The sequence below is a fragment of the Lepisma saccharinum genome, chromosome 18, assembly GCF_977018435.1.
Source record: "Lepisma saccharinum chromosome 18, izLepSacc3.1, whole genome shotgun sequence".
Taxonomy (NCBI): domain Eukaryota; kingdom Metazoa; phylum Arthropoda; class Insecta; order Zygentoma; family Lepismatidae; genus Lepisma; species Lepisma saccharinum.
The window spans coordinates 15,485,108-15,507,855 of NC_139246.1; the positions used below are offsets into that span (position 1 = coordinate 15,485,108).

A 22,748-nucleotide genomic window follows, 5' to 3' on the forward strand; every position below is an offset into this window, starting at 1 on the left:
ATGTCAGGGAGCAGATTTCTTAGCAATTTACAATCTGGCTGCCATTGGCATGGCAACGCGGTTTTTTTGAAGGTACGGAGAACAAGCAAAAGGGATGTGTCAAACTGTTTACACATGGTGTAATGGGGATCTTTTCCCTCAGTCTATAATTGTTTTTTTGTTCGATACCTGGTAGAGGCACATAGTGGTTTAGATCCCACTTTAAACTGTAGGTCCAGTCCTGATTAGCCTATCTATGCATAAAATTGACTTAAAACAAAAATTCAAACTCAAACAGCATTTACTTGAGACAAGTCTTTTCCCTTCCTCCATAGCCTAGTAGTGAGATAGTTCAGCATATGCCACTGGCACTCAATATTCGGCACGTACATTGTGGCACATGGTGTGCTTCAGGTTAATCACTAGGGAACGGAACTTTAAGTGCTAAAAAACTCAGAAATATTTATTTTTTATGTGTCATAAATGTTGAAAATATGTGATAAAAACAGGAAAATATGTGACAAAAATAAAAACATTTGGTAACAAAAACAAACTATAACATGCATTTTAAACACCTGAAATTAGTTTCTAAATGATTACCTCTTAGCGAGCTATTTTTTGGAAGAGTTGCTGTGGATCACCATAGTTTTTTCCAAATTCTCATTGTAAATCTGTGACGATTATCTCTAAAAAGCATCTTATATTGTGAGAAAGATCGCTCCACGTCACAAGAAACAATTCTTGCATATTTGAAGCATGAAATGTCACTAACGCCGAAGTTTTCCAAAGCTTCCTCTTCCTCTACTTCACCTCCTTCCAAAACACATGCAATTTGGCACAATATTTGAAAACCTTGGTTTTTCCCCAAAAATTCTGTACATTTACACATTTAGATCCAGGGAGTTCTTTCAGTTTCGTTTCTACTATACGGACTTCACCAATGGAAGCTGCCAAAGTGTTCGCGGACGATTCAAGCTTTCATATGGAATTAGAGAGAATGGACAGGTTTGTTGAAATGTATGCCGATTCGACTTTTAAGGAGGGCTCCATCAACAGTTCTTGCAGAATTCTTCTTTGTCGAGATCATTTACAACAGATGCAATTTTTGTTTAAAAATGTCTATTCTTCTAGGCGACTTGATAAAAACTTTCTTCCCATTTGAAACCAGTTTATCGACATCGGGATAAAGAGATCTTATCTTTTCACATATTCTATGCAATGCATGCGCCACACATGTAACGTGCACCATTTTGGGGTAGCTAACGGCAAGACTACTGCATGTAAGCTGCAGAATCTGTTAAGAGAAGAACATTGTCAAACTTTATACCTTCTGGCCACAATAGCTGCATTGCTTCATTAAAAAGCCTTGCTATCGTTACATGTAGCCAGCCCCAGCTACTTACAGCTATTTTCTCCCAATAGGATCGTAGGCGAGGTGCCAGAAGTCTGCCACCGAGGGTGTTCAAAGACAAAACAAACCTAGCACTCTCGATATGAAAGAGGTGCGGAGAATAAACATTTTTCCTTTGAGGATTTCGAGGTAGATGAAGTCAATGAGCGATTTTATGTATTTAAAATGAAAATTCGCAAAATATGTATTTACATACGGAAAACTGGAAAATATGTGTTTTTATGTAAAATAAAATTTGCTGTGTTGACATATAAGGCTATGATCAGAATTTTGGCAAAAATGAGGGTCTCTATCTTATCGCAGAAAAAAACATTTATTTACCTAAAGTTCCTTTCCCTATTAATCACCCCTGGTGTAGAGTGACTAGCCATTGAAGGTTTTGTATGTGTGTGTGTATGTTTCTTTGTATCTTGCTTGTTTTAAGCTTGAAAAAGTTCTGGGGAATCATGATGTAGGCTTGCCGAAAACCTTCCCGGAATAGGAAAACTTTGTTATCTCTTGAAATGGCAAGATTTAGTATTATTATCTTTTTACTTTCTTTTGATATGTATTTGCCAAGGGAAGAAATTTGTTATTGGAACCCAAACAATAAAACCTCACACTATTATTATGAAGATTGTGAAAAATGAGCCATTGTTTAAGTAAATGGGAAGGAGGAGAAATATGAAGTTTAAATTCATTGTTGAAACAAAGTGCCCACACTAGCTGCAGATAATGAAAACTTAGACATTGTTGTCTCAAAATCTCGAGGCTTCTTCTATATTTCCCTCCACTCAATTTTGCTTCATTATATAGATTTAGTTTGTATACAGTGGGATTAATTGCATTTCAAATGTTAATTTTTAAATTCAAAACTGAAAAATTTATGGTATTTCATTTCAAAGAATTTTGTTATAGTTTGATGGCTTGAGAAGAGTCTGTAACAGTATATTGATTTTGTTTTGTTCACTTACAAATTGTGATAAAACTTTAAAATGCTGACCAAGGCAAAATTTATTGTATAAAAAATATACACAAAAACCGTAACGTTTCCACCCCCTAACAGGGTCTTCTTCAGACGAAGATTCACAATAAATTTAAACAAAGTTATTAATAACAACAAATTTAAAACAAAGCATTTATTGTGAATCTTCATCTGAAGAAGACCCTATTAGAGGGTGGAAACGTTACGGTTTTTGTGTATAATTTTTATACAATAAATTTTGCCTTGGTCAGCATTTTAATGTTTTATTAACATGGGAACAAGGCTTAACAGTGTTACCATTACAAATTGTGGTTGATAGATTGTTTGATCAAGTTGATTCATTTAATCTAAAGGGTTTGAAGGGTGTAAGGGAATCTCAAGAAATTTTATTCTTTAAAGTTGGCAAACCTACTAGGATGACACTTTGCCACAAGAATAAAAACACTTCAGTAGTACTGTATTTTTTTGTAGGCATTATCTGCATGTGCAACAATGTAGAGCTAAAGTTACAAATGCGCTTGAGGTGAAAAAGTTCAAAGATATTCAACAAAACTCAGATAAATCACAAAAGATTTTGTATTATGATATTGCATCATGATTAGATATATGTTATATAGAGATATGTCTGGATATTGGCTAAGATTCTGCAAGAGCTGCAGAAAATGAAAACAAAGACATTGTTGTGTCAAAATCTCAAGGCTTCTATATTTCCCTCCACCCAATTTTGCTTCATTATATAGATTTAGTCCAATGTCATAATAATGGCATGATACATCATGAAATATGTGACAATGGCCATTAATATTTTAACTAACCTCACTTCTCAATACATTAGCTTATTCTACAACATTGTTGTATTGGTATATTCTATTAATTTATTTGATTCTAATGAAAATATTATCTTGCCTTTTGTTGCATTATTTACACTTTCCTTGGTACCAGTTACTGCATCTGAAGCTACAAAATAGAAAGAATTGATTGAATGTATTAACAAATGTGTGTAGAAAAATTACATTTATTTTATCATTATTCAGTTGTCATTCAAAACTGGAAATAATAATCAAGAACTATAATAAAAATTATAATTTAAGAAAATTTGGCAAATAATGGCAAGATACATACTATTTGTGCCATTATTGCTTGGCTCAATTGGAGCCATGACTGCTGCTGGTTCTTCTGAAAGTACAACAAGGTCAATTTCATTCATTTATTAGTATTTTCAATTTTTTTTACAAAATATGCTGCATAAGAAAAATCGAGATGGTGAAATAATTGTAATGATGAAGAGTAATAACATTCAATGGTATCTTTCCTGAAATGAATTTAGCCAGTGACATGTGACCTTAAATATGTTCCAGACAAGTTTGTAATATAACTTTACTGTTTTATAATTACAGTTTAACAAGCACAAATAATGTTTTTGTATTTTAAACATTGAAATTACAATTACTGTGTCACACACATTTATTAAATGACAAAATTACATTAGAAACTGATCTTAATAGCATTCATGGAATTATTTGATTGTTACTATGCAAATTGCCTTCAAACTGCTTGTCAGTAAAATATGTGTTTGTTCTTTAATGTATATTACATATTATTAAATACCTACTATTTGGAATGTCATAATGATGACATCATGACATCATGAAATACGTGACAACTTGCCATTAATACTTTAAGTAGTTTCAGTACTCAATACATTAGATTAATGCTACAACATTGTTGTGTTGGTATGTGTAAGTCACAATTGGACCCCTGCACGTCACATGTATGTAATATTTTTAAAGTTAGAATGTATTTCATATTTAGGTACAGTTTCGTGTTTACATGTTGTGAATTTGATGTTTCTTTGTGAAAAATTTTGAAGGTCCAATGCCTTCATTAACTGAGGATACATGAAACTGTATGTATGCAATATTAAAACTGCATTTATCAGATTCATCATGAATAAGAATGCATTGTTAGCACTTACCTTGAATACCAATATTTACAGCTTTAGTTTCAGTGCCATCTAAAATGGAAGTGAATAATGTTTGCAATCATGTGTGTAATGTTTGTTCAATATAAATAAAACGATTATAATTGATTCCAACTGCAAAATTAATCAATCAGTTTAGATTCATTCAATTGTATAAAGGAAATGTAATAAATAACTTGATAGGCCAAGAAATACAGATATTTATTATGGCTTTTGACTTCATTATAATGGAAGTTAAGATGGAAAAGAGTTTTTTATTCTTATTTGAAAGTTTATGTTTTTCTATAAGTTTATACAAATCTTGTATTTATGTAGGAAATATATTGTATTTATTTTAAATTATATTTTACATTGTTATAATGCCTACATTGCATTATAAACAGAAAGAAAAACCACTTAGTATATTCACTAACAGTTGTTTACTTGTTGTAAAATGCATATGAATCATACTTGATGCCGCAATGAATAGTAATAGGCACTAATTGTTATTAAAACTGTCAAGCCTTCAATTAAAAATATAATTGATTTGCTCTCTACAGTTAGTTTACCAGAATACCCATTTCATGGGGTTTGTAGTTCCCAGTTACAGCAGTTAAGGCTGAATCACAAAGAACTAAATTCCCAGTAGGAATGCCCTAGTTGGCACTGGACTGGCTACCTGGCTGGAAATTATGGCTGTTAGACTGGTTTTGATGACTAGACTGTGTTCTAATTTCAACCGGTTTTCTCAGCTAGATTCTGTGGAACAATGAATCAGAGCGAAAGTTTGGTCATGTGAAGAATAATCTGCGAGTTTGGCAACTGTGGTTTCCAAGTTTTGTTTGCAGCTTGATGAAAGAGAAACAGAAATGATGTGCATTCGTGTTCATTAATATTTAGGAATTTATCCAAAGCGATGAGATTTGTACACAACAGATGTGATTAGTGGATAATGAAAATTCTTATTATTGCCAATGTAGTAAATGTTGGATAGTTAAACAATTTTTTTTTTTTTATGAATGAATCCTGGGAATCTCGTGTATTCTTGTTGAGCACACCTTTATTAACATATTTTCTTTCGAGCCAATTTCTAACTCATGCTTTCCTCTTAATTTTAATTTTTAATGACAGTAGTAGCTATTCTCCTATGACATTCTTCCTCAAGTTGCTCATCCATCTTTTTATCTTGACTGCTCTGCGCGGTGCCTTGTGGGAAGAAAATTATTCAAGCACAGTAACAAGTATTGTGTGATTGGGGAACTAGCAGATGAGCAAGTACCACACTAGTTCAAGTCCAACTGGGGTGTAAGATGTGACCTTTCACATAGTACGCCCAATTGTCAACCTCACTTCCACATAGGACACCCTGGACTGCATTCTGCAGACAAACGAGGCTCTGGTGACTGGCCCTATGGCCAGTATAATTCTAATTGTCCTGTTTTTCTTGTCCTTATGTGTGCTGAGTGCCCGTTTACAGCCTCAGCTTTTAACGGAAGTCAGAATATTTTAAAACTTTAGTTATGCAACGTTAAGAGTTATTATTTGTAAGGATAAGGGGCTGGACCACATATAATGTGATGGGTGCAAAATAGCCTAAGTGCTGACACACCCAAAATTTTAAAATCAAATCAAATCAAAAGTTCAAGTCTAACTGAAAAATCCAGCACGGCAGGAAATGTAGCCTTGTGTGATTGAGGCTTTACTCATTTGGAAACGTAACTAATGAGAGAAACAAGGAAATTGAAAGAAAGGAGACAATGAGAGAGAGAGAGGGGGGGAGGGGGAGAGAGAGAGAGAGAGAGAGAGAGAGAGAGGGAGAGAGAAATAATGTAATGAAGAGAACAAGATAGAAAGATATAGGGAAGAAGACTATAGAAGTAAAATGGAGGAGAGAAAATAACAAAGAAAATGGCACAGGAAATGGAAGAAAAACATAGAAAAAGAAATAATCCTAGTAAGTATGAACAAAGAACTAGTGAAACTGAGGAAACAAGCTCCAAAACTAGAAAGTAACTATCAGGCAAGGAAAAATTGCAAATAAGAAGGAAGAATAAACAGACAATTTTGGCACCCCCTTTTTCCTTATGATGTTGCATACTTCTTAAATTCCCTCAGGATAAATCTTTTTTATTGTGGTATCATGGTGCTCTTGCTATTGATTCACTAATAACTATGAAAAAACTATAACAAAACTATCCTTACTTGTTCCATTCGCTCCTGATTCTATAACTTTTGCTTCCGTTACATTCCCTGCTGCAGTATTGGAAGGTGGCTTCGACCCACTCTTTATTCCAATCACTTCCCCATAACTCATTCCATTATGGGCAAAGTCCGCATCATCATCTTGAACTGATGGATTAGGAGATGTTATAATGGTGCCACTTCTCAAGAATTGTGGAAAATTTGGGTTCAGCAATTCGGTATCGTCAGAAAGAATAATTGTGGAGTCGTTTGTGCTCTTCTTGTGCTTTCCTGTAATATAAAATTTGTTAATTGCTATTTTTATATTTTCACAAAATAAATATTTTGTGGGAAGATACAAGAGAATGCTGTGCTAGGTTATCAGAAATGGAGGAGTGGTTTCGAATGGAAGGATTAAGGGGGGAAGGATGAAAAGTAGGTGGGTGAATCAAAAAGTAAGTTACACCCCTTGTAAAAAACAAATAAAACACATTAGAAAGAAAAAGAATATTGGTCGAAAACGCATGAACATTTAACTTTTCTCGACATAGTCACCAAGGTGTTACAAGCACTTTTCGTATCGTGTGACCAGTTTTTCGATTCCTTGTGTGTAAATATTCCGTCCAATTTCTTTCAACCACTTTGAGACTACTTCCTCATCTGAGGCGAAACGCTGACCCCCTAGGACTTGTTTGAGAGGACCGAAAAGGTAGTCACAGGGTGCCAAATCGGGGCTGTAGGGAGGGTGAGACCACACTTTCCACTTGAATTTCTGCAGTAAATAATGTGTGACACCAGCTGTATGGGGGTAGCGTTGTCATGAAGAACAACCCCATCACTCAATCATCCAGGCCTTTGATCTTAACGGCTTTTCTCAGCTTCTTTAAAGTCTCACAGTATGTTGCGGCATTGATTGTTGTTCCTCGGGGCACAAACTCACTGTAAACAACGCCTTCGGAATCGAAGAAGATCGTCAGCATGACCTTTCGAACCGTTGGACAGGTTTTGGATTTTGTTGGTGGTGGCGAATCCTCGTGTCCCCATTCCATGGATGCCTTCTTTGTCTCGGGAGTGTATTGGTGCACCCAGGACTCATCTCCTGTGATGATTTTGCTCAGAAACTGCGGATCATCCGTGGAATAACGCCGAAGAAATGACAGCGCAGCATCAAAACGTTGATTTTTGTGCCCGTCGGTTAACAAGCGCGGCACCCAGCGAGATCTGGTCACGAATGAGCATAGACGCACTACCATAGGATATGTTCAGTTCACTTGCAATCTCTTTAATTTTCACTCAGCGATTAGCAACAATGATTGCATTCACACACTCCGCGTTGTCAATAGGGTTCACAGTTGCAGGCCGCCCTACACGTTGTTCGTCGTTCACGTTCGATCTTCCCTCTTCGAACATCTGGCACCATTTTGCGATCATGGGGCGTGACATCGCATTCTCACCATACACCTCGACAATTTGGCGATGGATTTCACTCCGATTATGCCTTTGTGCCCACAAAAATCTGACGACGGAGAGCACCTCAATGTTGGACGCCACCTCAATACGACGCGCCATACTCACACTGTGACTACTCACATACTAAACCAACTGAAGCACGGCTGCTTCTGGTGTGTGAAGAAAACATTCCAGACAGTGTTGCCACCAAGCGTGATTATTATATCTCCCTTAGTACAGGAACACGGGTCGGGTGTAACTTACTTTTTGATTCACCCTAGTATAATTAGCCTTATGAAGACATTTAAATAGCACCTCCTTAAGATCTAAAATTAAGCAAGCATGCCCTTGCATGGGCGTAACTTGGGCTCTAATTTTTGGGGACCAGACTCGAACTTATGGATTAACTTTGAAGGACAGACTCGAAATGTTTTCCATTTCATAAGCATAACATGCAGGATTATTTGCTAAATAATGCTTGCATTTGTGAAATCATGAAGCTTGCTCTTTATCACTTTGCTTCACAAGTATCTGGAGGTTAAAAAATGTAATAATCCTGATTTTTTTTTTGGGGGGGGGGCATGTGCAATTTTCCCCTCGCCAAGTTACACCTATGTCCCTTGAGTCTTCTAACGCACACGTTCTTAAAAGTAACTCAGTTACATATTGCAGTTATGTTGTTCCAAAAGTAACTGAGCTACAGTTTATTTACTAGTTTTTAAAAGTAAGTCAGTTACAGTTACCGGGACTTGAGAAGTAATAGTTTTACAGTTACTTTCTGCTGGAAATCACACACAATGAATTATTAGTGGCGGTGATTGGGTGTTAAAACTGGGGGGGGATGCAATGAAAGGCTACTTTCTCATGGTAGACAAGGCTTTACATTAAGGGTGAGAGGGACAATTTTCCCTATGTCCTCCTCTCTGTGGCAGCTGTCAAACACAGTTGCCAGCTTCGCACTTTTGGAGCAAGACCTCTTTCGTGAACTCGTTTGGCTGTGAACTGTGGCACCCACACTCTGCCCCACTATAATGCCATTACTGCCTCTGGCTCAGAAAGACCAACTTTTGCCATTTGTATACATTTTTCACGTGACATCATATTGTTATATTGGCTGTGTCGCCCCACCCCCTCTTACCTCCCCAGTTACTCTTTTATATAGAGCCGTGGCTAAGGTGAAGATGGCAATATTGTTATCCGCGAATCCTTTATTTTCGATTTCATACGACCATCAGTGGATTTTTGAGATGGGTGATACCTCCAGATCTAGACGTTGAAAAGACAATAAATTGCCATCACTTTAAAGATAACGCGAAATAGCAGCACCGCCACCCCCTCTGACACTTAAAATTACCCTAGCAGGCACTTTATGCAGCCTTCGTTAACCTAGCTTCTTCAAAGTCACCTTTAGCTCTATTTAAGGTGACATTTAGTTCTTTTATGCACATCAGGTTTGGCAACACTGCCAGGATGACCGTAGGAGGTAAGAAGAAATGCATTACGCTTATGGGACAATTATTTTATTAATTCTCTTGGGAATATCAAACATCCAATGACGTAGAAAAGCACATGGACGGGAAAAGGACACGCTGAACTATGTCTTAGCCATAGAAAAAGTCGAAACTCCTATTTGATTAGCAGTAACTTGATTCAGTAAATTCTAATTGATCATACTTTTCAAACATCGTGTCTAGCTTAATAATCACCTTAAAAAAGTGCTTCCACTTGCAACATGGAGAGAAATTCATACTCTCTAGTATAGTCAAGGTTTCTTTTAGTAGTGGTGCCTATTGAAATAAATGCACAACTGGTGCATAATTTTGATAATAAGATTGAGAAAGAGAGAGGGTGACAAGGATGTATATGTAGTAAGAACAACTGATGACTTAGATAACTTGAAACAATAAATGGCTTCGGAAAAATGTAATGAACTATCTGTCTACTACCAGAATGTTAGAGGGTTAAATACAAAATTACACAAACTATACTCTAGTATATCCCTCGAAAATTATGATGTAATCATACTAACAGAAACTTGGTTAAATGTAGGTGTATATGATGGCGAGTTCATAGATAACCGGTACAATGTTTATCGTCAAGATCGGGTCCATAAGGGAGGGGGAGGTGTCTTGGTTGCTGTAGCAAACAAATATTCTGTTGAGGAATTTAAAATCACTATAGAATATGTAGAAATAGTATGTATCAAATTTATATTTGAATATACAAGTTACTTTTTTTTATCAGTATATTTTCCACCAAAATCACCAATTAAGAAGTATCAGGATTTTTTTGAATTTGTTGAGGAGATTGCTAACCGGCATAGTTTTAAAGTAATTATTGTTGGTGATTTTAATATTACCACAATAATAGATGATCAATATAATTTATTGGAAGGTGGACCTATTAGTATTTCTCTTGCTAATTTTTTATCAATGGGAAATCTTAAATCTGTCAATCATGTAAAAAATAAAAATGGGAAAACCCTTGATTTATTATTGACAAATATAAGTGATAGCATGACTCTTATTAGAAATTTACACCCGTTGCTTGAGGAAGACCACCACCACCCGTCACTACATATTCAGGTCTTTTTAAACAAATAGGTTACTAGTGTTAAATCAAATCCAGTTACTGTATACAATTATGCAAGGGCAGACTTCTACAATATGTACAAACACTTGGAAAATGAAAAATGGGACAATTTAGCTACTTACAAGAATCCCAATGAAGCCTTAGACTATTTTTACAAGGTAATTAATGGTGTGATAGACATATATGTGCCGAAAATATCAATATGTAAAAAACGTTCTTATCCATGTTGGTTTACATCTGATATAATAAGAAACTTAAAAGAAAAAGAAACATACAGAAGAAAGATGAAATATTCAGACTATTATCAAACTAAATTTGTTGAATTACGTAGAAAACTAAAAAGAATGATAAATATAGCATATAAAACATATGTATCAGAAATAGAGAACAATTTAATAAGCAACATTAAACCATTTTGGAATTTTATAAGAAACAAGAAAAAAACAAATAGGAAACTAGCTTATATGATGTATAAGGGTAATAGATTGGAAACGAACGTATTAATTACTAATGGCTTTGCTGAATATTTTCAAACAGTGTATGCTTCAAATCCTTCAACATATAACATCATTGAATCCTCTGACATGATAGTATCTCAGTCGTTGGTGGTAGATTCTATCACCAACGCAGAATGCAATGAAGCCATAAAAAAACTGAAATCAACCAAATCTAGTGGTCCCGACCAATTGCCAACATACATATTCAAAGGTTGTGCCGAATTATTATGCACCCCTTTGTGTTATATTTACAATATTATTTTAAAAACTCAAATTTTTCCTGATCTTTGGAAAATCAGTAAAATTTGTCCTGTTTTAAAAAAGGGAGACCCATGCGAAATTACAAATTACCGACCCATTTCACTAATCTCAGCTCCTTCAAAAATATTTGAATATATATTATATGACAGGATATTCAACCATATTAAACCTTATATATCAATAGATCAACGTGGTTTTTGTCCTGGAAAGTCTACTTCAACTAATTTGGTCAATTTCACACAGAGTATATCCGATTCCCTCGATGATAGGAATTCTGTTGATGCAATATATATGGACTTCGCCAAAGCCTTTGATACTCTTTATCACGATGTATTGTTAAGTAAATTGTCTAAGTTCGGTCTCTCTCATAACTTTCTTACGTTAATATCCTCTTACCTATGCAATCGAATGCAATTTGTGACATACAATCAAGCTAAGTCATACACTTACAAAGTCTGTTCCGGTGTACCACAAGGCTCCAATCTTGGACCATTATTCTTTCTATTATACATCAATGATCTACCCACAATTTTTAAATACTCAAAATGCTTACTTTTTGCTGATGACTTAAAATTGTATAAAGTAATGAAAGATTCAAATGATACACATAAGTTGCAAAAAGACTTGGAAAATGCACAAAGATGGAGCATTGAAAATAAATTAAACTTTAATGTCACAAAATGTTTTGCAATAACTTTTTCCAGGCAAATCAAACCCAGTATTTATCAGTATACAATGAATAATCGTGCATTACAGAGAGTAAATCAGATAAATGACTTAGGAGTTACATTAAATAATAAATTATCTTTTGGAACACACATTGGTCAGATTTGTAATGATGCTTACAGAACGTTAGGGTTTCTAATTAGAAGTTCACAAGACATGCATAATGAAAGAGCTCTGACAAGCCTGTTTAATTGCCTTGTTCGAACCAAATTAGAATATGCAAGTGTAGTCTGGTCACCTTACACTCAATGTAATAGCAAAAAGATAGAAATAATTCAGAAGAAATTTGTTCGTTACTTATATTACAAAAAACACAAAAGATCATCTTTTCAGGATCAGGTATCATATAAACAACTACTCAGAGAATTCAATGTTACACCACTGTACCAAAGGAGAGTAGTATCACATCAATTATTTTTATATAAGTTAGTCAACGGGCTGGTTGACAGTCCAAGTCTCCTCCAAACATTAAAATTTAATGCTAAGAAGGACATGTTGCGGTTCAGGCAGCCTTTTTATTACAGTAAATCCAACTCAACAGAACACCAGAATTCCCCCATTCTAAGACTATGTATTAAACATAATGAAATAGTCAGAAACGGTGGAGACTTGGATTTCGCTATGCCATTCATGCAATTCCTGTCCGTCCTTCGAAGAATATCATGAATAAATAATAAATAATTATAGATGTTTTCTGTGTATATGGGTATGTTTGTAAATACAATTTGCCTGTATGTGTGTATATTTGTTTATATATGAGTATTTACATGTGTATAGTTATAAATGCCTCAGTCTGTATATAGATATGTACCTTGTTCTACCTCAGTGAATATCATTTTTGGATTTATGTTCTCTAGAATACTTGTGCTGGTGTTTTTTATGAAACGATTATTGTAGTTTTGCTCTCCTTTTTCTTCTATTGTTTTTGTATTGTTGGAATTATAATTTTTTAATTGTTTAAAATATATATATATGTAAGCCTATTGTAATTGGAGCGAAAGCTCTGTTATAGGTGAAATAAATAAATAAATAAATAAATAAATAAATAATTGTCACTCTTCCCCTTAAGAGGCCATAGTGGGTGTGCAAGAAGTGGGGGAAGGGGCTGACCTCTTGCAACCCTAATCGCCACCATTGTCAACGGTCATTAATTGTAATAAAATAAATATATGAAGATTTTGAAATGTTTTATTTATGTTTCTGGTTCATAATATAAGTCTCCATATATTATGTTATTACAACAAATAAATTAGAGAAATGGAACAAGTTGTCAGCTTTGCTTGAATGATATATTTTGAAAAATTATTTTATGTTAAGGAACTTTGGATGCTTACAACTGTTACTTTATCTTCCATTACAAAGTGGTTAGCATATCGCGCTCCGATGCCAGGGGTCCCGGGTTCGAATCCCGGCCTGGTCATGGATGTTGTGAGTGTCCATTCATCAGTTTCATCATATCATCACTCATCTCCATCTTCGCAAATTAGCCAAAAGTCACACAAAAAGTGAAGTAAAATAAATCAAATCAATCAATCAATCTTCCATTACACGCTCAACAAAATCCACTTCCTCAACAATTTTTTAAAAATACAGAAAAATACACTTAATAGTATCACAATGTATTATATATCAAATGAAAGCTTAGATTCTGTTCTAATAGATAATTCAATTAGATGTTACATTTTTATAATTTACACATTGCAATATTTATTGGAAAATTACGTATTTTTTGTATTTTTGATAAATCACCATAAACACGCACTGTGCACGTTATAAAAAAAACAACATAAGATGCTCTCTGGTGGCGAAAAATAGAACTATCTCAAAGCGTGTGCAACGATAATCGCATAAGGTTCGGGCAACTACATTTAAACGCAACGGTATGGAAGATTAGGCACACACAGGAGATGTACTACGTAGAAATTTCTCAGCGAAAAATGCAGGCTCGACCAGGACTCGAACCCGGGTCTCTGGCATACCGTGCCATTGCTCTACCACTGAGCTACCGAGCCGGCCTGGCCTCGCTTGATTTTTCGCGTAGACTTCGACGTAGGTAAAACAGCGAGAGCGAAAAATCAGGCGAGGCCGGACGGAGGTGTCCGCACATCGCGCTACGACGCCAGGGGTCCCGGGTTCGAATTCCGGCTCGGTCATGCATGTTTGTAATTGTCTGTCCTGAAAAGTCCTGAAATAGAAATTTAAGTGAATGAAGTGTGATTGGGGAAGCTTCCGCTAAAAAAAAAAAAAAAAAAAAAAAAAAAAAAAAAAAAAAAAAAAAAGTGGTAGAGCAATGGCACGGTATACCAGAGACCCGGGTTCGAGTCCTGGTCGAGCCTGTATTTTTCGCTGAAAAATTTCACAAGTATGGTTGTCCGGAATGGGATAGCTGTAGCCCAGCCTGTGGTACATTGAATCTCAGCCACAATAATTTGAATTAATTATTATATGCAACTGATAATTACCAGTAATTCTAGTACAGAACATTGAAAAACCGTGACAACTACAAACTGAAGCAGTGTTTTCAACGAAGAACGTCTTAGTTACCCCACCCCACAATCCTTCCTTGTTTCCCTAGAAAAAAAATCCTGCTGGAGCTCCTGCTTGCGAGTCTTAAGATTATCTGACTCAAGATACTGCAGAAATAATTCCCTAACATAATTATAATTAGAAAAACTAAAAATATATAATTTTATATAAAAATCATAAACATGTATAATTTATGGAAATAATAAAAATATATGCAATTAAAAATTAATATGAGAGTCATATAATTCATCGACATTTGATGCTTCTATTATAATGGGCTGGGATATAATGAGTAATTGTGTAAAAATCTCGTTATTACTTACTCTTTTTGTGACCAAACATCAAATCTTCTCCAAGCTCGAATCCTGTGACAGAATATGAAAATTTATTAAGGTAACGTTTAGGAATACCGCAGAAATAGTTATACACAAACACACAAGATGTCGCCACTGACAACTCACAGCATGTTTAGGGTACCGAGAGGAACAAGTTATAGTAACAACACTGTCCTTTTTTAAAAGTTTGGTTTTGTCGCCACAATTCGTTGACAAAAAGGGACATTTTCATATATGTGTGCAAGCACAGTTACATTTACTGCTTTCTGAACCATAAAATGTTCCAAAATGTTAGAACACAATGGAGACAATGTTATTCCGGTAGAGAATTGTCTAATTGCATATACGGTATACCTTCAGATCACGATATGTTATAACGAACCTCCAAAGACCTGTATCAGTGGGTGCAAATACAGGCAGAAATTCTCACCAATAGCAAACAATGTTTTATCGTGTCTAAATCGTATTCCCCCGTTCGTTGGCGACGTTTGTGACTTCCAATGTGGTGGTTCTCTAGTCTAACTTCTGTCTACACTCCGTATCGGGATTCTCTGGAGCAAGCGAACGAAAACTGGTCTCTGCGCAAGTAGTGACTCCGAAGGTTCAACCAATGAATGCGTTAGAGGGGAAGTGAGTGCATGGAGGGAGAAAAGCAGCTGCACCTAACAGCCGTTTGCAGCAGCGCACATTCGCTTTCTCCCCTTCTGTACCGTTATTTGCTCCACAGATTCCCGAGACAGTGTGTAGACGAAATGTATCTCGAAACTGTTTCTGTAACACCAGATGTTAAGGTCCACAATGGGACGCCCTCCGTTCTTGTTGCTTTATAGTGGCTCACATCGCCTATCCTTTGCGGTTTCTAGCCATCGGTACTGCTTTATTTGAACCTACTTCACCGTGTTTTCTTCCTCGTTGTTCCTTATGACACTTTCAGGACGCCCTCCCCGCCTGTTAAGCAAGTTTCTATTACTAAGCGCATGCAAGCGCGCGCACACACACACACGTGTGTACAGGATGGGCCAAAAGTCATGATCGGAAAAGTATATAATATTCTTATTGTGAAAGAAAATGCGGTAATCAATGTAGACACTATTGAACTGAACGAGAGTGAAATAACACAAGAATACCTGTAACAATGGAAGAGAGTAGCTATTAGCTGCAGCATTCGGAAGGACTTCTATCGGAAAACACACGAATTTTTACCACATAACGCATGTGAGGAAGAAAAACATTACTTTCAACCTACAACTTTTTATGTCAGTTTCGTTTGCATATAATTGTTCTATAAATAGTATCCGATAGTCACTTTTGACTGACGGTGTACGGAGACTTTCTACGTATCATAGTATGTGTAATTTTAGATAAGTTTTTCAAGAGATATTTTGTCAGCAGAACGTAACTTAGAATTAAATGAAGTTATTTGAGGCATAACAGTTTAAGATATACACAATAATTATTACTTTTTGTTTTTATTTAATAATTAACCTAATTTCTCATTTATTGAGGCATAACAGCTTAAGATATACACGATAATTATGATTTTTGTTGTTGTTGTTGTTGTTGTTGTTGTTGTTGCATACTTAGCATAATTTCTATTTAAAAAATATTAGAACTTTGTACTTGTTAATTAAAATAAGTATAATTTATATAGCATAATACCGTACGAAACATTGAACGTATTAGTTGTGTTATAATCAAGGGTTTCCGGGTTCGATACTCGGTCGAGGCTCATAGTTCACCTACTTGTGGGTTTGAGTTTCTCTGTTTTAAGTCCATTTTCTGCACAGATAGGCTAATTGGGAGTGGGCCTACAGTTTAAAGTGTGATCCGAACCAAACCGCGTTTGCTCCAACTTGTCGCCTTTCCCGCGCTAATGATCTCTCGACATTTTATGTGCCAATCGGAAACGAGGAAAATTACGTCTGGTAAACAGCCACGAGCGAATGGGAAACAGAGAAGCAGCGCTTCCACATGTAGTGTTGCCAGTTCCTACTTTACTCCTAAGTTTTTAATGTCATTCAAGAAGTTCATTTTGCACAATTATAGTTGTATTCGTTACTGCTACGAACATTTGTACACTCCCGTGTGGTTTCTCCAAACAGAGCGGGTTGACAGTAGATTGCAACAACGCAGCGTGGTTTCTGCTAGGTGAACGTTCGACAAAAGCGGGAACAGTGACAGCTTAGTCCAAACGCGATTTACTATGCGCCTGCACCAGGTATCGTACCCGCAATCCCTTGGTTACAAGGTGATGACGTTACCATAACGCCAACGGGGAGGGGTGTTCTCAATCGGTATAACATACATTACATTTAAATTTAATGAAATCTCAAGACAAGGACATTATAACGTTTTATCATTAGAATATGGTGTTAATGCCGTTATTGTAAATGCTTGTACATTTCATATTAGCAGTGCATCTGTAATTATTGTGTAACGCATTTAATATAATGAGAAGTAAACATTACCTTCATGAAGGCCCTGAATATGATTCACGCCAGCTATAAACTTTTCTAACAATTCCATTAAGTGCGCTATGAAAGAGAAAAATAATAATTATTATTTTTTTTTTCAGAATTGATATTATGCAGTTTTTATCCCGGATTTGCAGCACAGTTTGTTAAGGAAAGGTAAGGCGCTAATTGTATTGTCCAATATACTCTCTCACTCTCTATTATGTAGTATGTATGTACAAGGTAAATGCAAATTTTGGAATTTTGACTTTATTTTTTTTCGTTTTAATTAATTTTTGCACTACGTTGTTAAAATCATAAATTATCGCTGTGTTTATACTGAAATAATACCATTATTTTGAGCCTGGCAAGAAAGAGTTTTGAGGATTAAGCCCATCTCCGAAAGAAGTCTGAGAAAATATGTCCCTTCGATTCCATTATGTATCCGAAATTTGAAATCCCATAACTTATATAAAATTTTATTAGCTATGTAGGAAGTAGGTAGTATAAATCTATTGTTAAATTATATTTTAACTACATTATTTAACAGAAACTTTTGCTCAATTTATTTTTCATTTAATGTTTAATTTAAAGTTCTATTTCCCCTCCTCACACGATTTCGCTCCGAAAATGAAGCCAACGCAAGTTGCTGGATTGTTTTATGTCAAAATTTAAGTTGAAAACTGTATAAGTGCTTGTGAATATGTTTGTGCATCGCAGCTTAAGATGTATTGGAGATTGATTGCCTAAGCATGGACTCGTGTAGTTAAAATGCAGCTGGACGATCAGGTAACATCTTTAATAGTATGATTATAGTAAATTATTTCAGTTAATCTCTCTGGATGTCAGAAATAAGATGCTCCTTCTTTTCGTCATCTATATGGGTAATGAAATAAATGTATATCCTAAGTATTGCAGTAGTGGATTAGCGATTTTCTATCTCAGGGAATGGGTGATTTGTTTCTAACTGCCACCTGCAAGATTCATTGAAGGTTTGTTAGTTTAATGGGTTGTTTCTAAAGGTGATCGTTCAATTTTTGGTACCTAGGCGGGTGATCGAGGCCTCAAAGGAGGAAGATCTCATTGCATTGCACTACGTACCAATCCAACTTGTCGTTTTGTCGAATCATAATGAACTTTTGCCTCAAGACGTACTTTGTTCTATTGCGTGTTTTTACACTATTTTCTAAATATTTTTTTAAGCCCCTTTCACACACTTTTGGTGTGCATACTTTCCCTTTCACTGTTGTTTTTCTAAGTTACTTGTGAATTCTCCACATTACTTATCAGTAAGTGAATGTTGTTTCCTGCTTCCAATAGCAGCTCCAGGATATTAATTTATGACTGTTGTCTAATGCCATTTTCTTTTCTCTCACTGTATAAATAAATGCTGAAGCTCTTTTACGTAAAGAATATTTTATTGGGGAGAATTCTTTCAAGATTTTGAGTATTTTATACTCGGTACAATTATATGCGCACATATATATACAATACTGCAATATATGAAATACACTAGACGGATGTTACTGAAATGTCCCGCATGTCGAAATACCAGTCCTCACAAAGTAAATGGAATCTTTCCTTGTTCCTGTGGGCGTGAAACTTGGATCTGGCTTCATGACGACGTGGAACTTCTTTTTCCAAAAAGTTCCACATGCTTTGTGGAGCTGGTAGACGATGAACAGTGGAAGGCGCAGGTCTGACGCCCTATTCAAGGATGAGCAGCTTAGATCGTAAGTGATAAGTAGGGCTCGGAAGTTGATGAAATATCCTTTTTTACCTACTGTCCGACGACGAGGCCCAACATAATATATGTTCATTTTGGATCATTGTAGGCCAGAAAAAGGTGGGTTTTATTTGTCCTTTTTTTTGCCTTTTTCGGCGTTTTTTGGCTTATTGGTCCTTTTTTAGCCTTTTTTAGGTCTTAATGGCTTTTTTTTTAGCAACTTCACCTTCTTTCGACTACATTGTTACTGCCCCAATTCGAATCATCATCAGTTCATCACCTCTTAAACATCCTTTCTGTAGTAAGGAAATAAAAATAAAATAATAAGTAAATATATTTGAACCATCCCTGGAACTAGAGAAAAACATTTTTGGTCGACTCAAGCAGGTACGGTACAAGGTTCTTGCTGGAAGGTTGCGCTGTAAGTGACAACTTTCTCTTGTTTTGAAGCTTTCAGCACCGTGTATACGACCAGACAGCACGCTCCTGCAAAGATCGCAAGTCAGATAAGAAGGTGCCGCGCATATTCATTAAAGGATAAAGATGGAAATGAGAATGGAGAAGCTACAATGAAGGAAGACTGAGAAAAAAGGGAAACTTTCATTTGTTGCGGAGAGGAAGGAAACAAGGAAGAAATTATTTTCTGTGTCACATGTAAGGAAATTAAACATTGGACGTGCGAAGGAATAAGAAAGGAGAAATACATATCAATAAGTAAAAGGGAAGAAGATTATACATGTAAGGAATGCAAGATGGAAAAGCTAAAAGAAAAGCAGAAGAAAACAGAAGAAATAAACTTGATGGAAATGTTCCAAAAGCTGTCAATGCAGATAAATGAAAATAACAGAGCATTGAAGGAGAAGATTGATGAGAGTAATAGAACAGTAGAAGAAAAGTTAGAAGAAAGTAATAGGAAGGCGGAAGAGAACAACAGAGAAGTAAAAGAAAAGTTAGAAGAAAATAACAAGGAAGTGATAGAAAGGCTCGATGAAAATAGTAGAAAATTAGAAGCAGTAAGAAATGAAAGCAAGAAAATGTACGAGAAAATAACCGAGACATGTGAAGAAAATAGAAGATCATTGGAAAAGACGTTAGAAGAAACAACACTGCTAATTGAAAACAAAAGTGTGGATATAAATAGGACGATCGAGGAAGAAGTTTCAAAACTTAGAGAGAAGTATTGGGTTGGTGCGAATGAAATGTCCGGCCCAGTTGCGTCATTCCCAAAGGCCAGAAAAATCAAAACTACAATACCTGGTTAATCAAAATAGTCGCCGTCTGCAGCCACACACTTTTGTCATCGCTCAGCCAACAATTGGATTCCATGGCGAAAGAAGTCTGGAGTGTGCGACATAAAGATCTCCTCAACGGCATGTTGCACCGCCCGATCATCAGCGAAGATCTTCCCTGTCAGGAAGTGATCGAGATGCCGGAAGTGATGGTAGTCAATGGAAGCGAGGTCGGGAGAATATGCTGGGTGAGGAAGGGTTTCATATTGCAACTCATGGAGAGCCTGCACCGTCCTTTGCGCGACAAGTGGGCGAGCATTGTCGCGCAACACGAGGACACCATGTCTGTGGACCATTGCTGGATGCTTGTGGAGAGGTTTGAGGTGCATTTCATGGAGTTCAGGACTGTAATAATTTGCATTGATGGTTTCACCTCGCCTGAGAAAGACATGATGGATCACACCCACCATAGACCACCATACCAGCAACAACACCTTCCGTGGGTGGAGAGGTGGTTTCGGAAACCGCCCTGGACGTTGATCACGATTCAACCATTGTCCTGATCGTTTATGATTGTCATAGCAGATCCATTTTTCATCTGAAGTGACAATCCGATGCAGGAAACCATCCCGGTTATTCCTTACACTCAGAGAACAGCACACCTCGAGACGGCGAGTCTTGTTGACCGGTGTCAAATCATGTGGTACCCATGAGTCCAACTTTTTCACTTTACCGATCGCACGGAGCCACCGAACGACAGTGGTATGGTGTATGCCTAACTCGTCTGCAATGGTACGAACACTTTTCCGAGGGCCCGCTTCCACGGGGTTCCTGAGGAGCTCATCCGAACATGATGTTGGTCGATGGCCACTAGGTTCATTTTTCAATGCTGTGTCACCGGAACGAAATTTAACAAACAAGCGGCGAATGGTACGTTCATTTACCATTCCGGCCCAAATGCACTGTTAGTGTTTTTGGCGGCTTGCTGAGCAGAATGTCCCATTTTGAATTCGTAAAGAAAAATCACTCGCACTTATGTGTTCTCCTTGGTGCACTTTCAGATGACCCTGTTCAGCAACACACTGCCTCCTGACTGTCTGGGTGATCCAGCCTGTTTGCTGGACGTATACAGAGTTTATGACGTTAGACCCGTTACCTCAGTCAATCCCTGTGCTGTGTTGTTGAGGTGAGTTTCCCGCCAGACGTCAAAGCGGACATTTCATTCGCACCAACCCAATATATACACAGAACCAACAGTATGGAAAGAAAAATTGTTGAAAATAAATCACAAATAGAAGCAGTATCTTCTAGAGTAGATGAAAATGAAAGCAATATAGAGGAAGCAAAGGTCCTAATGGAAGATAGAAGCTGGAAAACAAGCAATAGAATGGAAAAGGAAGTTCTAAAACTGAGAGAAATAAGCACGCGGGAACTGCAAGGAGCTCAAGAAAAAAACTAGCAGTATGGAGAAGGACATTGCGGAAAATCAAAATAAAATTAATGCATCAGATAAGAAAGGAAAGGAATTAGACAGAAAATTAAATGGGGCAGTGTCAAAGATAGAGAAGACAGAGAAGAAAGTAGAAGAAGTGGAAAGAAAGTTAGGAAAGCTATTCATCAAAGAAGGAAACATAAATTCTAGGTAGAGCCTCCTCGATGGCGCAGTGGTAGCGTCGTCGCCTTACAATCAAGGGATCCCGGGTTCGATACCCGGTGGAGGCACAAGTGGTTCGGATCCCACTTTAAACTGTAGGTCCAGTCCCGATTAGCCTTACTGTGCATAAAGTGGACTTAAAACACCAAATCAAACATAAATTCTAGGTTTCGAGAAAGTGAAGAAACGAACGTTAAGAAAGAACAAGAGCTGAGAGAAGAGAGTTCAAGCGATGAATCGACGACGGAGGAAGAAGAGAAGCATAAGAGATATAGAATAGCGGGAGGTCACAAGAAAAGGAAATGGAAGAATAGCGAAGATGGAAGTAATAATGAAAGGCTCTTAGACATATTGGAAAATGAATTCCCGAGAGACGAGAACTATAGGACCAGGATACCTAGGCCACAAGAATTGCAGCATCTTCCAAAATTCAACGGGAATATATCTGATAAATGTCCCAGAAAGTTTTTAAGGGAACTAACAACAAATGTCAGACTTATGAGGATCCCCGAAGGAATGATTTTGAACGTCATAGAGACATAGGGTAGACCAGGGCATTACGGATCACAGGGCATTTTGGATCAATGTAAGGTTCACGTGACCTGCAAAGAAAACTGTTGCAGGCACGAACTTGAAAAATATAGCGGATCATGCTGCCATCTGTCCGCTTACTAGCTGCCTGTCTTTGTTCGCTGTGGCAGTTGGCGCGCGTCTGTAACAAGTGATTGTTGTAAGCAAGTTGGTGGAGACGGTGCAGGAAAAGTACCCATTGTAAGTTTTGTTCGACGTTTGGTAAGGTTGCATT

The 22,748-nt window shown here is 36.6% G+C and overlaps 1 protein-coding gene and 1 non-coding gene across 24 annotated transcripts in view; both read right to left on the reverse strand.

Annotated features, from left to right (window-relative positions):
• LOC146002409 (uncharacterized) overlaps positions 1 to 22,748 on the reverse strand; it is a 229,609-nt gene that overhangs the window by 191,646 nt on the left and 15,215 nt on the right. For 20 of the 23 annotated variants that reach the window (XM_083140190.1, XM_083140187.1, XM_083140195.1 and 17 more), the window contains exons 3-8: positions 17,350 to 17,415; positions 14,870 to 14,911; positions 6,517 to 6,786; positions 4,330 to 4,368; positions 3,477 to 3,530; positions 3,261 to 3,311 (exon numbers count right to left, since the gene is read on the reverse strand). In XM_083140190.1, coding sequence (XP_082996316.1) covers positions 3,261 to 3,311; positions 3,477 to 3,530; positions 4,330 to 4,368; positions 6,517 to 6,786; positions 14,870 to 14,911; positions 17,350 to 17,415 — 522 coding nt within the window. The remainder of the gene's footprint in view (positions 1 to 3,260; positions 3,312 to 3,476; positions 3,531 to 4,329; positions 4,369 to 6,516; positions 6,787 to 14,869; positions 14,912 to 17,349; positions 17,416 to 22,748) is intronic. The other 3 variants (XM_083140174.1, XM_083140191.1, XM_083140194.1) reach the window with 3 other exon arrangements.
• Positions 13,962 to 14,032, reverse strand: TRNAT-GGU (transfer RNA threonine (anticodon GGU)). Its single transcript has one exon. It is a non-coding gene; the product is annotated as a tRNA-Thr (tRNA).